At 44.7% G+C, this 14,978-nt stretch overlaps 1 protein-coding gene across 2 annotated transcripts in view; it reads left to right on the top strand.

Moving 5' to 3' along the window:
• The first annotated feature begins 3,187 nt into the window (after positions 1 to 3,187).
• The window catches only part of ABCG1 (ATP binding cassette subfamily G member 1), an 83,832-nt gene continuing 72,041 nt past the window's right edge, over positions 3,188 to 14,978 (top strand). For both annotated transcript variants that reach the window (XM_038760047.1, XM_038760046.1), the window contains exons 1-2: positions 3,188 to 3,264; positions 10,626 to 10,869. In XM_038760047.1, the coding sequence (XP_038615975.1) occupies positions 3,223 to 3,264; positions 10,626 to 10,869 (286 nt within the window). In that variant the 5' untranslated portion in view covers positions 3,188 to 3,222. The remainder of the gene's footprint in view (positions 3,265 to 10,625; positions 10,870 to 14,978) is intronic.

The raw sequence follows: 14,978 nt of genomic DNA, 5'->3' as shown, positions 1-14,978 counted from the left end.
CTCCTCTGCCGCTAATCTCCTCACCAGGCCTCGTTCTCGCCTGTCCCGAAGCGCTTAGTACAGTGCTCTGCACACAGTAAGCGCTCAATAAATACGATTGATTGATTGACCCCCGGCCTACGTCATCCCCCGGGCCTGGAACGCCCTCCCTCTGCCCATCCGCCAAGCTAGCTCTCTTCCTCCCTTCAAGGCCCTACTGAGAGCTCACCTCCTCCAGGAGGTCTTCCCAGACTGAGTCCCTTACTTCCTCTCCCCCTCGTCCCCCTCTCCATCCCCCCATCTTACCTCCTTCCCTTCCCCCAGCACCTGTATATATGTATATACATTTGTGCATATTTATTACTCTATTTATTTAGTTATTTATTTTACTTGTACATATCTATTCTATTTATTTTATTTTTTTAGTATCTTTGGTTTTGTTCTCTGTCTCCCCCTTTTAGACTGTGAGCCCACTGTTGGGTAGGGACTGTCTCTATATGTTGCTAACTTGTACTTCCCAAGCGCTTAGTACAGTGCTCTGCGCCCAGTAAGCACTCAGTAAATACAATTGATTGATTGACTGTCTCTAGATGTTGCCAACTTGTACTTCCCAAGCGCTTTAGTACAGTGCTCTGCACCGTCAGCGCTCAATAAATACGATTGATTGATTGATTACTCTATTCATTTTACTTGTACATATCTATTTTGTTAATATGTTTGGTTTGGTTCTCTACCTCCCCCTTCTAGACTGTGAGCCCACTGTTGGGTAGGGACCGTCTCTAGATGTTGCCAACTTGTACTTCCCAAGCGCTTAGTACAGTGCTCTGCACCCAGTAAGCGCTCAATAAATACGATTGATTGATTGATTACTATCCTATTTATTTTATTTTGTTAATATGTTTGGTTTGGTTCTCTGTCTCCCCCTTCTAGACTGTGAGCCCACGGTTGGGTAGGGACCATCTCTAGATGTTGCCAACTTGTACTTCCCAAGCGCTTTAGCGCAGTGCTCTGCACCCAGTCAGCGCTCAATAAATACGATTGATTGATTGATAACTATTCTATTTATTTTATTTTGTTAACATGTTTGGTTTTGTTCTCTGTCTCCCCTTTTTAGACTGTGAGCCCACTGTTGGGTAGGGACCGTCTCTATCCGTTGCCAACTTGTCCTTCCCAAGCGCTTTAGTACAGTGCTCTGCACCCAGTCAGCGCTCAATAAATACGATTGATTGATTGATTACTATTCTATTTATTTAATTTTGTTAACATGTTTGGTTTTGTTCTCTGTGTCCCCTTTTTAGACTGTGAGCCCACTGTTGGGTAGGGACCATCTCTATACGTTGCCAGCTTGTACTTCCCAAGCGCTTTAGTACAGTGCTCTGCACCCAGTAAGCGCTCAATAAATACGATTGATTGATTGATTACTATTCTATTTATTTTATTTTGTTAACATGTTTGGTTTTGTTCTCTGTCTCCCCTTTTTAGACTGTGAGCCCACTGTTGGGTAGGGACCGTCTCTATACGTTGCCAACTTGTCCTTTCCAAGCGCTTTAGTACAGTGCTCCGCACCCAGGCAGCGCTCAATAAATACGATTGATTGATTGATTACTATTCTATTTATTTTATTTTGTTAACATGTTTGGTTTGGTTCTCTGTCTCCCCCTTCTAGACTGTGAGCCCACTGTTGGGTGGGGACCGTCTCTGTACGTTGCCAACTTGTACTTCCCAAGCGCTTTAGCGCAGTGCTCTGCACCCAGTCAGCGCTCAATAAATACGATTGATTGATTGATTACTATCCTATTTATTTTATTTTGTTAATATGTTTTCTTTTGTTCTCTGTCTCCGCCTTCTAGACTGTGAGCCCACTGTTGGGTGGGGGCCGTCTCTATCCGTTGCCAACTTGTCCTTCCCAAGCGCTTTAGTACAGTGCTCTGCACCCAGTAAGCGCTCAATAAATACGATTGATTGATTGATTACTATTCTATTTATTTTATTTTGTTAACATGTTTGGTTTTGTTCTCTGTCTCCCCTTTTTAGACTGTGAGCCCACTGTTGGGTGGGGACCGTCTCTGTACGTTGCCAACTTGTACTTCCCAAGCGCTTTAGCGCAGTGCTCTGCTCCCAGTAAGCGCTCAATAAATACGATTGATTGATTGATTACTATTCTATTTATTTTATTTTGTTAACATGTTTGGTTTGGTTCTCTGTCTCCCCCTTCTAGACCGCGAGCCCACTGTTGGGTGGGGACCGTCTCTGTACGTTGCCAACTTGTCCTTTCCAAGCGCTTTAGTACAGTGCTCTGCACCCAGTCAGCGCTCAATAAATACGATTGATTGATTGATTACTATTCTATTTATTTTACTTTGTTAACATGTTTGGTTTTGTTCTCTGTCTCCCCTTTTTAGACTGTGAGCCCACTGTTGGGTAGGGACCGTCTCTATCCGTTGCCAACTTGTCCTTCCCAAGCGCTTTAGCGCAGTGCTCTGCACCCAGTCAGCGCTCAATAAATACGATTGATTGATTGATTACTATCCTATTTATTTTATTTTGTTAACATGTTTGGTTTTGTTCTCTGTCTCCCCTTTTTAGACTGTGAGCCCACTGTTGGGTAGGGACCGTCTCTATCCGTTGCCAACTTGTCCTTCCCAAGCGCTTTAGCGCAGTGCTCTGCACCCAGTCAGCGCTCAATAAATACGATTGATTGATTGATTACTATCCTATTTATTTTATTTTGTTAATATGTTTTCTTTTGTTCTCTGTCTCCGCCTTCTAGACTGTGAGCCCACTGTTGGGTAGGGACCGTCTCTATCCGTTGCCAACTTGTCCTTCCCAAGCGCTTTAGCGCAGTGCTCCGCACCCAGTCAGCGCTCAATAAATACGACTGATTGATTGATTACGATCCTATTTATTTTATTTTGTTAACATGTTTGGTTTGGTTCTCTGTCTCCCCCTTCTAGGCCGCGAGCCCGCTGTTGGGTGGGGACCGTCTCCATCTGTGGCCAACCTGGACTTCCCAAGCGCTTTAGCACAGTGCTCCGCACCCAGTCGGCGCTCAATAAATCCGATTGATGGGTTGATTGATTAACAAACGCCATCCTTATTATTCAGCAGGTCGCTCTCCGATCCCGCCCCTCGGTCCCTGGCTCCTCCCCGCTCGCTCCCACCGCCTCCGCCTCCGCCGGAGAGGAGTGTGCCTGGCGGAGCGCCGCCCGGCCTGTGCCCTCCTGTCTTCCTGCCCGCCGGGGCATGGCATGGCTGATGGCAGCTTTCTCCGTCGGCACCGCCTTGGTAAGTGTCCCGCGCGTACACACACACACACACACACACACACACACTCACACACTCCGACAAACACACGCACACTCCAACCCACACAACCCAGGGAGGGTCCGCAGCTCCCCTTCTCCTGCCCTGCCCCTCAGGTGCCCTGTGTGCAGGTTTTCCAACCCCCTGGGTGCCCCCTCTGCCCACAAAGGAGACCAGGGGGCAGGGGACTCCAGCAGGACCCCCATTTGGGGGCTCTCCCTCTCCCCCTCCTCCCCCCTCCATCCCCCCATCTTACCTCCTTCCCTTCCCCGCAGCACCTGTATATATGTTTGTACATATTTATTACTCTATTTATTTATTTATTTTACTTGTACATATCTATTCTATCTATTTTCTTTTGTTAGGCCCTACCCAACAGTGGGCTCCCAGTCTAAAAGAAAATAAATGTATTTTATTTTGTTAGTATGTTTGGTTTTGTTCCCTGTCTCCCCCTTTTAGACTGTGAGCCCACTGTTGGGTAGGGACTGTCTCTATGTGTTGCCAGTTTGTACTTCCCAAGCGCTTAGTACAGTGCTCTGCACATAGTAAGCGCTCAATAAATTTGATTGATTGATTGATTGTACATATCTATTCTATTTATTTTATCATCGTCAATCGTATGTATTGAGCGCTTACTATGTGCAGAGCACTGTACTAAGCGCTTGGGAAGTACAAATTGGCAACGTATAGAGACAGGCCCTACCCAACAGTGGGCTCCCAGTCTAAAATAAAATAAATTTATTTTATTTTGTTAGTATGTTTGGTTTTGTTCTCTCTCTCTCCCCCTTTGCCCCTCTCCATCCCCCCCATCTTCCCTCCATCCCTTCCCCACAGCACCTGTATATATGTTTGTACATATTTATTACTCTATTTATTTTACTTGCACATATCTATTCATTTTATCATCATCAATCGTATTTATTGAGCGCTTACTATGTGCAGAGCACTGTACTAAGCGCTTGGGAAGTACAAATTGGCAACATAGAGAGACAGGCCCTACCCAACAGTGGGCTCCCAGTCTAAAATAAAATAAATTTATTTTATTTTGCTAGTATGTTTGGTTTCGTTCTCTGTCTCCCCCTTTTAGACTGTGAGCTCACTGTTGGGTAGGGACCGGCTCTATATGTTGCCAATTTGTGCTTCCCAAGCGCTTAGTACAGTGCTGTGCACATAGTAAGCGCTCAATAAATACGATTGATGATTTGGGGTTTCCCGGCACCTCCCCTCCTTTCTTCTCCCTTCCTCTCGACCGCTCCCGCCGGGCGGTTATTCTTTAGATGGGCTTAGCCTGGAGATTTCAAGGAGAAATCTCCATTATGATGCCCGCCACATCAACATTGCAGTCGCCTCCAGCCTGGCTTTTTGGGGCCGGGCAGAAATTCGTCTAATCGGTGTGGCAAGATGCTTCAGAGATACAGGATGGTTGGCAAACGGTGCACATGATGCTCCTTTTTTTTTATTATTATTCATTTATAGCATCCTGTGTTTGAAGTCAGCTGCTCTCAGCAGGATTTGACCGACAGTTACCTCTTGCTTTGAGCACATTAAAAAAAAAAAAATAGACCGTTCCCTGGGCATGCTCAGTTTGGCACATCTGCATCCCCCTCTCCATCCCCACCCCTTACCTCCTTCCCTTCAATCAATCAATCAATCGTATTTATTGAGCGCTTACTGTGTGCAGAGCACTGTACTAAGCGCTTGGGAAGTACAAGCTGGCAATCAATCAATCAATCGTATTTGTTGAGCTTTTACTGTGTGCAGAGCACTGTACTAAGTGCTTGGGAAATACAAGCTGGCAACATATAGAGACAGTCCCTACCCAATAATCAATCAATCAGTCGTTTTTATTGAGCGCTTACTGTGTGCAGAGCACTGTACTAAGCGCTTGGGAAGTACAAGCTGGCAACACATAGAGACGGTCCCTACCCAACAATCAATCAGTCAATCATATTTATTGAGCGCTTACTGTGTGCAGAGCACTGTACTAAGCGCTTGGGAAGTACAAGCTGGCAACATATAGAGACAGTCCCTACCCAACAATCAATCAATCAATCGTATTTATTGAGCGCTTACTGTGTGCAGAGCACTGTACTAAGCGCTTGGGAAGCACAAGCTGGCAACATATAGAGACAGTCCCTACCCAACAATCAATCAATCAATCGTATTTATTGAGTGCTTACTGTGTGCAGAGCACTGTAGTAAGCGCTTGGGAAGTACAAGCTGGCAACATATAGAGACAGTCCCTACCCAACAGTGGGCTCACAGTCTAGAAGGGGGAGACAGAGAACAAAACCAAACATACTAACAAAATAAAATAAATAGAATAGATAGGTACAAGTAAAATAAATAGAGTAATAAATATGTACAAACATATATACATATGTACAGGTGCTGTGGGGAAGGGAAGGAGGTAAGATGGGGGGGATGGAGAGGGGGACGAGGGGAAGAGGAAGGAAGGGGCTCCTGTTTATATGTATATATGTTTGTGCATATTTATTACTCTGTTTTGCTTGTACATATCTATTCTATTTATTTTATTTTGTTAATATGTTTGGTTTGGTTCTCTGTCTCCCCCTTCTAGACTGTGAGCCCACTGTTGGGTAGGGACTGTCTCTATATGTTGCCAACTTGTACTTCCCAAGCGCTTAGTACAGTGCTCTGCACAAAGTAAACGCTCAATAAATACGATTGATTGATTGATTGATCTGCATCCTATGATTTCCAATAGGTTTATCGGGGAGCTGTATATTACGTGGAGATAGGTGTACTCACCTTGCTAGCACATTTTACAATGGTTTTGTATAAAGCTGACAGAATTGAGCAGATGACAATTTTTAGATAGGTAGGATGTAAAGACGTTAGGATGGAAGGATTTTAGGGCAGCATTACTCCTTGGGAGTAAGGCTATCAAGCATTTATTGTACTGGTGTTATGAGGAAGTCAGAAAATTTTTTAGCAATGCCGGAGGAAATGGTTTTTAGCTGGATGATGGTCTCAGGATTGCCATTAATGAGCTTATCAGTACTTGTTTATCTTATATGACACACTGTCCTGGATTCCTAAATTGTTCTGCTGGAATCCTGGGACAGCTGTGAAAGTAGCCTGTAGCCATGAAAACGTAGAATTCATATTTTATTTAGATGTAGGGGATTTTATGATTACGCTGTTTTCACGCAACTGAGATGTTTTGCTCTCAATAGAGAAACTAAGTATATGGGGCCTTTTTTTTTTCTTTCAGTGAAAAATGTGGTTGTTTTGGGGTATTTTTGGACAGTGATCCTCATTCTGAAATTCCCCGTTGATGCTTGTGGCCCTGGTTGGTGACAGGGGGGTAGGTAATGATGGTGAGATCTCATTTTTAGAACTACTGTCTCAACCTGCCTTTTTCTGCTTCGGCCCTAAAAGTGCTTGTGTAAGGCATACACCAAATCTAGAGCCAGGGCCAAGGAGATGTGAGCAAAAGTATGCAAGATTAGCAATCCAGAGCTGGCTAGTGGCTAATGAACTCAGTTGTATGAAGAAGTTCTGACCTAGTATAGAGAAGAGAGATTGTAGACTGGGGGGAGAGAGAGTCGTTAGACTGTGTACAACCTAATTGCTTAGTGCAATGATTGGCATAACAAGTACCGTAATAATAATTATTATCGTCTGTCATGCTGCAGAGAACTTTTTCGAATGGGTTGTCAGGGGAGGAAGTTCCTGGCCACTTTGCTCTAGTACCTTCTTTGTTCTGCCTTCTCCTTGACTTGTTTCTAGCGTAATGCTACAAAATGGTTTTTTTTTTTACTTCCCAAAGAGAAGAGGTTCAAAAGTACCTCACTCAACTGCCCCACCCTCTCGCCTAATGTTTCCCCATTGAGGCAGTAAGTAGGTGGGAGTGGATTGTTTGTTGAAGTGTTAAAACATCTTTGCTAGTTAGCCAGGTATCCTAATTTCCCCCCAAATTTTGCTTGGTACCCAAAGAAATTTCATTTTAAATAAGCAGGCAGGAGTTGGACCAATTTTGGTCACCCTCAGTCATACTACAAAAGAATTGAATTATCATTGCTCCCACCCTTTTTTTTTTTAGCTCACATGAGTGAAATGGAGGGAACATACACCAGAGGACAGCAGTAGGATCAACTTTTAAAAACTGGGTGTCCTTAATGAGCTTAGGAGATGGGAGAAAGGGCCAGTGCCCTTAAGAATCAATCAATCAATCAATTGTATTTATTGAGCGCTTACTGTGTGCAGAGCACTGTACTAAGCGCTTGGGAAGTACATGTTGGCAACATATAGCGACAGTCCCTACGCAACAGTGGGCTCACAGTCTAAAAGGGGGAGACAGAGAACAAAACCAAACATACTAACAAAATAAAATAAATAGAATAGATATGTACAAGTAAAATAAATAAATAGAGTAATAAATATGTACAAACATATACATATATACAGGTGCTGTGGGGAAGGGAAGGAGGTAAGATGTAAAGGAGGTAAGGGGGTAAAAAAGAACGTTTTGCTAAGAACATTCTCCCAGAAATTTGGTCTGGATTTGAGTGGCAGAATACTGTGCTATAGCTTATTCTATATCTATTTTCTTGACTTCTGTAATTCAGGTGAAGTCACCCACAATTCTGATTAAAAAGCCTGGGCAGTGTGCAGTCTGCCTGTCAGCAAAACTGCCATCCTTGACTGCATTTTTTTGTGGGGGCGGAGATTTGTTTTGGGGTCAGTCTGACCGTTAGTCCCGTGGAAAGAAGTTCTCAACCCTGTAGTCTGAAGACCGAGGCTCGTCAATCATTCCTGATGGGAGAGTCCATCATTGATTGCCTTGTGGGGGTGAGAATATGTTCTTTGATGACATAGTTCTAAATAATGCTTTGGATAATCTTCTTTAAATGGATCCTCTCCCAGCAAGGGTCGAAAAGAGCAAACTTTCCCGCGCTATCCATGGCACAGAAATAGTTGCCAACAACCTCTAAATCTCCTACGTAAGTGAATTTCCAGGGGTGATTCTGTTCGTGGAGATTTCTTTGAAAAGAGATGATGCATCTTTATGAATTCATTACAGTAGTAACCATCAGCTACTTAAAGCCTCAACAAAACCCCTGGTGCATCTGCTGACTTGGCGGATAGATGGGTATGATTTTGAGTGCTTCCTGAAAGCTCTTGCTTACTTCACTCCTCCCTGGGTTTGGGCACTGTAGGTCTTAAGGGCTTCCCTTGATCCAGGGAAATTGTGTAGGTGTGATCCAATGGAAGTCCAAGACCGCCTGATGGTCCTGCAGCCCTTGCCAGTGATCTTATTGTAATTCAGGATCAATCAGTCAGGCTTTTGGTTGAGTGCCTAAAACACTTCAATTGCTTTGGACCTGGCAGAAGCCATGCTTTGTTTGCCGTATTTTCCCCTGCCTTTGGTTCTTAGAGATAGACTGTATTTACGGATTAAAGCCATGTTTTATCCTAAACGGTTTTTTTTTTAATTATTCATTTAGTTAGCTAGCTAAAATGTTGCAGGGTCAGGACTCTGGCACTATACAGTCCCTTTTCATAAAGTTTTTTCTCTTGGGATTACAAAAACACAATTTTCTCTGGACACAGGGTTTTTTATGGTACGTGTTAGCGCTAGGTAGGAAAATCTCATGGAACAGGAAGGCTTCCTCTGGCAGAATGGAAAAGCTTTATTACCCCTACATTCTTCTGGAGATCTAGCAGCTGCCTCTACTTGACAATTCTTGTTAGTCATATGAGTATTGTAAATATGGAGTAGTACAATATATGCCCAGCTCTGGTCTCCTCTCTGGCCTTTTGAGATGCCAGAGGTTCTCTGAATTGGTCTTTAGAAAGTGACTTTTCCTTGCATCTTAATCCTTAGCACTTCAAGTACTGCAAAACCACCACCAATGGGCGGGTATATCACAAAGTTAATCTCAGAATGAGACATTCGATAATGATATTTGTGGTATTTTTAATGCTTTCTCTGTACCAATTACTGCACTAGGCACTAGGGTAGCTACAATAAGAGCAGATTAGACACAGTCCCTGTCCCACATGGGGCTCACAGGCTGAGGGAAAGAGAACGGGTATTGAATCCCCATTTTACAGATGAGGAAATTGAGGCTCAGAGCCGTTAAGTCAATTTTATGTATCGAGAACTTACAGTGTGCAGAGCACTGTAGTAAGCGCTTGGGAGAGTACAATATAACGATAAACGGACACATTCCTGGCCACTACAAGCTTGCAATCTAGAGGGCCGCGCTGCTTCTCTTGTTATGACTGATTCCATGTGAAGGGCAACCAAATCACCTAGATGCCAATTAGGAAGAAAATATAAATCTTTCCAAATTAAATTTTGGAGAGTGAACTGCTCAAGGTGTGCTCTTACAGCATCCTCTGAGCAGTTGACTCTCTTCCTTAAAACCTGCATGTGTTTTTTTCCAGGTCTGCATCCAAAAAATGTTAATCAGAGAGTAAAAATCCATTCACATGGCAAGTCTCTGGAAGGCGTGAAAACCAGTGACTAATAACAATTCTGACTGGGGTATTTGTTAATAAGTTATCATTATTGTACTTGCTAAGCACCTACTATGTGCCAAACACTCTTCTAAGCAGTGGGGTAAATACAAGTTAATCAGGTTGTTAAGCATTTTCTATGTGCCGAGTGCTGGGGTAGATAAAATGTCTCAGTGGAAAGAGTCCGGGCTTGGGAGTCAGAGATCGTGGGTTCTAATCCCAGCTCCGCCCTTGTCTGCTTTGTAACGTTGGGCAAGTCACTTAACTTCTCTGTGTCTCAGTTACCGCATCTGTAAATGGGGATTAAGACTGTGAGCCCCACGTAGGATAACCTGAGTACCTTGTATCTACCCCAGGGCTTAGAACAGTGCTTGGCACATAGTAAGTGCTTAATAAATACCATCATCAACATACAGTACAGTCAGATCAGGCAGTCCCTATTCCATGCAGGGCTCATAGTCTGAAGGGGACTGTGCCCTCTCAACTGTAAACTCATTGCGGGTTGGGAACATGTATGCCAATTCTATTGTTTGGTACTCTCCCAAACACTTAGTGCAGTGCTTTGCACACAGTAAGGGCTCAATAAATACCATTGATTGATTGAAGAGGGAGGGAGAGCAGGTATTTAATCCCCATTTTACAGAGGAGGTTATGTAGGCCCAGATAATTGAAGTGATTTGCCCACGGTCACACAATAGGCAAGTGGCAGAGCTGGGGCTAGAGCCCGGTTCTTCCGACTTCCAATCCTGTGCTCTTTCCACCAGGCCCCGCTCCTGATTGAGAAGCCAGGGAGACCACGTGACCAATTTAGTCGATGCGTTTAACCGCCTGTCTTTGTTTCCTCTTCCTAGAATGCCATCAATTCCTCCACCACCATGACTGAGCCCAAGTCAGTGTGCGTCTCAGTGGACGAGGTGGTCTCCAATGGCACCGAGAACGCGGAGACCCATCTGCTGAATGGACACTTGAAAAAGGTGGACAACAGTCTGACGGAAGCTCAGCGTTTCTCCTCGTTGCCCCGGAGGGCGGCAGTGAACATCGAATTTAAGGATCTGTCGTACTCCGTCCCGGAAGGACCGTGGTGGAGGAAGAAGGGTAAGTAATAGCGACGTCAGGAGTACGCTGTCCCTGGGTTCTCTAGTAGGTTGGGCTGGTGCATTCAGGATTATTTGTACATATCTATTCTATTTATTTTATTTTGTTAGTATGTTTGGTTTGTTCTCTGTCTCCCCCTTTTAGACTGTGAGCCCACTGTTGGGTAGGGACTGTCTCTATATGTTGCCAATTTGTACTTCCCAAGTGCTTAGTACAGTGCTCTGCACATAGTAAGCGCTTAATAAATACGATTGATGATGATGATGATGATGATTAGTGTCGTAGACTGACTTCAGCAAAGCCAAGGGGCAGAGGGGCAGAGTTCAGGTCACTTTTGTTCTCATGATAACTTTCCTTAGGTTTCCTTCTGCTGGAGTCTAATTCAGTAGTAATGATGGTGATGATGATAATATTAAGTGTTTCCGGTCAGCTAAGCACTATGTAAACATTGGGTTTAGAGTCTAAGAGGGAGGGAGGTCAAGTATCTTATCTCCATTTTTACAGTTGATGGGAGGTTAAATGACTTGCCCGAGGTCACATACCATCATGCCATTGACAAAGCTGGGACTAGAATCTGGGTCTCTTGACTCACGGTCCCAGGTTCTTTCCCCTAGCCTACATTGGTTGGCACTGAGTTGCTAGATCCATTTTTCAACACTAATATTCCGAGTTCATTTTTCCCCCTACTAAGTCCAGCAGTTCCGTGCTAACCATTCAGTTGGCTCATGTGAGACAAAGCATAGGTAAAGAAAGTCCCCAGGCAATCCAAAACCCCCATGTCGGGCAGTGATTTCCACCTGCTCTCTCACCAATACTTTTTTTGTTACCAGTTGGTTAACTGGGAGCTCAAGGGGATGACTGACCTGGGTTTCTTCTCCTTACGCAGCCTCCCCGGGAGGCACCGCTGATTGCCAATTGAAATGTCCAGAGGGTGGTACGCGGGGGAGAGGAGAAGGGAAACTTGAGTAATTCCCCACGGGAACAATTATCCCCATGTCTCCTTGTTGGCTCTGTGAATTAGTGACTTCATGGGAGCAACAGAAGACAATTAGAAGATGGTAAGATTATAGGGAAACTTAAAAAAAAAAAAAAGGGCCAAAACAAAATGTCTCAAAATACAGAGAACATGTAGCTTTTAACAGTGTGGTATATTTGGATGTGTAAGCCTGGTTTAGAGGTGATCAATGACTGGTAGGTTCTGGATCCGTGGGGGTTTTTTTTTGTTTGTTTTAAACAGGAAAACTCATGTTTGAATTTTCAACATATTTTATAATTTAGTGATTGCCAGGTAGGCCAGCAGACTTGCACTCCCTTTTGTTAGAATAATCATTTTCTCACATTCCCTAATAAACTGACGGCAGGGAGGCCTTCCTAATTTTAAACCTTACAAAATTAGTGACCTAGAGTAACCTACTTAGAAACTAATAGCCTAAGATCTTTATCTTTAAAAGGCTCTTTAGCAAGTGGTGGACTGTAAGAATAAATGAACAGTTTGGAAAGCAGCTACATAGAAAGGGTGAGTGGCGTGGAGTGTTTGTAAAAACCCTTCTAGAAAAGCTATGCTGCTTGCGAGTTTTGGGCAGTTAATCCCTTTGGTCTGCAAGTAGATTCGACTCCTGCATTCCAGGTCTGTCACAATGGGATCACCAATTATTATTCATAAACCAATAGCATATACTGAGTGCTTACTCTGTGTAGAGCACTGTACTAAGCCCTTAGGGGTGGACAGACAGAGTCAGTAGAAATAATCCCTAAATGCTTTGGTGGGGAAGGGGCAGGGTGAGTGCCCAAGTACTCAAGGGATGAGTACTCAATCGCATAGGTGATGCAGAAGTGTTGAAATGGCAGCATGCTGGGACATAGCATGGGGAGATGAGTCAGGGAAGGCTTCCTGGAAGAGATGGCAATTATGATTTTGACACTTGAGTGCTTACCTGTGTGTCTTTAGCCCTGGGAAAGAAACAAGTTAATCAGGTCAGACAGTGTTCCTATCCCACATGGGGCTCACAGTCTAAGTAGGAGAGAGAAAAGGTATTGAATCCCCATTTTCCAGTTGAGGAAAATGAGGCCCAGAGAAGTTAAGCGACTTGCCCAGCGTCACACAGCAGGCAAGTGGTGGAGCTGGGATTAAAACTCAAGTCCTGTGACTCCTGGTCCCATGCTCTTTCCAATAGGCCACATTGTTCCTCATGCTGTTTTGGGCAGCAGGAGGATAATGGTGAGAGAGACAAGCGTGAGGCATTACCCAACTCTAGCCAGTACAGCAAATGTCTTTTGATTTAGCCTAGTCTTCAATCAATTAATCGTATTTATTGAGCACCTACTGTGTGCAGAGCACTGAACTACATGCTTGGAAATTGGTAAACATGCTGCCTGTCCAGAAAGACCTTACAGTCTTGAGTCTACAATCAATCAATCGTATTTATTGAGTGCTTACTGTGTGCAGAGCACTGTACTAAGCGCTTGGGAAGCACAAGTTGGCAGCACGTAGAGACGGTCCCTACCCCACAGTGGGCTTACAGTCAGTCTGTCTTCTTTGGGTGGGCTCATGCCCCTTCAACCTCCCACTCAAGATCAAGCTGCCCTGCTTCATAAGCTTCCCATGAGTCCTTTTGGAATCGGAAGAGATGGAATTCACCACCCCAGAAAAACCATCTAATTAATGTCCTTTACCCAGCAATTCATAATGCTCCTAAGGCAAACAGAGAACTATAGAGTTCAAATATAATTGAAGACGTTGTTTTCGGTCTGAAAAGTGTTTCTCATTAGAGAACTCAAGGACTTTCAGCTTCTTTGAGAAAGGGAAGAATTCAGGCGTTTAGTGTTTTGATCATCCCACTCCTTCTGATAGTAGGGCTGAGAGACGGAAGTATTCACGGTCTCGGCCAAGGCGGGGTCTATTGCTGTTGTAAGCTGCCATCTTCAGACATCTGTTGTGTGGCTTGTGGCCAATAGAGTCAAATGGCTGTTTCGCGGGTGGGCCGGGGGGAGGCCGGAGGAGTCTAGCGGTGGGCAGGCCCCTGTAGCCCCTTGGTTGGGCAGTGTCCAAGCAGAAGGAAGATTGGGTGGTGGTGGTGGTGACTGTATCCTTGCACTTTGGTGCCCCGGCCAAGTGTGGACGTGTTGGGATGCGGGGAATCAGAGGGGCGGGGCCCTCTCAGAAGAGGGAGCCTCAAGGACTCCTCACTTGGAAGCAGTTTCAGGCGATTCCAGTGTCACTGCTCACCTCTGGCCTGACAAAGCCACCTCCCCACCCCCCAGGGGATGAAGTACTGGGCCCTGTTCCCTGGCTGGAGCCCAACTCAATGGTCCCCTTCCCATCTCACTTCCCCTTTTGCAGCCCTGGTGACATGAGCAACGGATTCAAGCAGGAGAGAGGATTGTAGGACCAGACTCACGAAGCGGGGAACCTTGAGGCGCATTTAGAACAGTCGATCGTGTGCCATTATGCTCTCCGGGACTGGCTTCTCAGACAATACAGTGTCAGAGGGCTGGCCTTCTTCACCTCCCACAAGCGGTTTTATTACCTGAAAGACCTTAAAGTTGCTCCTGATTGTCTGAGTGTGTTGGATTTCCAACCCGGGGCTGCACCTTGTACTTCTCCCCTCCAAAGATGAGAACTTCCGTGATTAAATAATCATGATGGACTGAAGTGTGCACCTGAGGTCACATTTGGTCTGTTTTTTCTAAATCAAATGGCGAGCTTGGCCCTGTGAGCTAGCTAGACCTGTTATCTTAGGTTGTTAGATTGCTTTTATCCGTTATTATTTTAAAAAAGGAAAGGGAAGCACCTGGAGACTCTCCAGGCTGGAAATGTCAGAATTAGCAGATACGTTCCCTGCCCGTAACAAGCTTACAGTCTGCTCTACCTAGTGCGTAGTACAGTGCTTTGCACACAGTAAACGCTCAATAAATATGATTAACTGAATGAATGACTTTTTTAACTCCCCAGCTAATGAATGGACAAATAGTTTGTTCAGTGCCCAGCCCAGGGTCTCAGCATTCTGCCATTGGGGTGCTCCATTTTGGGTTAATTCCCAGGCTTCAAGGTTGACTGTGGAACTATAAAGCCCTGATCAGGTGCGGGTGCCACTTTGACCAAAGTCTTT

This window comes from Tachyglossus aculeatus, chromosome 18 (assembly GCF_015852505.1).
Source record: "Tachyglossus aculeatus isolate mTacAcu1 chromosome 18, mTacAcu1.pri, whole genome shotgun sequence".
Classification (NCBI taxonomy): domain Eukaryota; kingdom Metazoa; phylum Chordata; class Mammalia; order Monotremata; family Tachyglossidae; genus Tachyglossus; species Tachyglossus aculeatus.
Note: the sequence above shows the minus strand (reverse complement) of the source record. Positions and strands in the feature narration are given on the sequence as shown.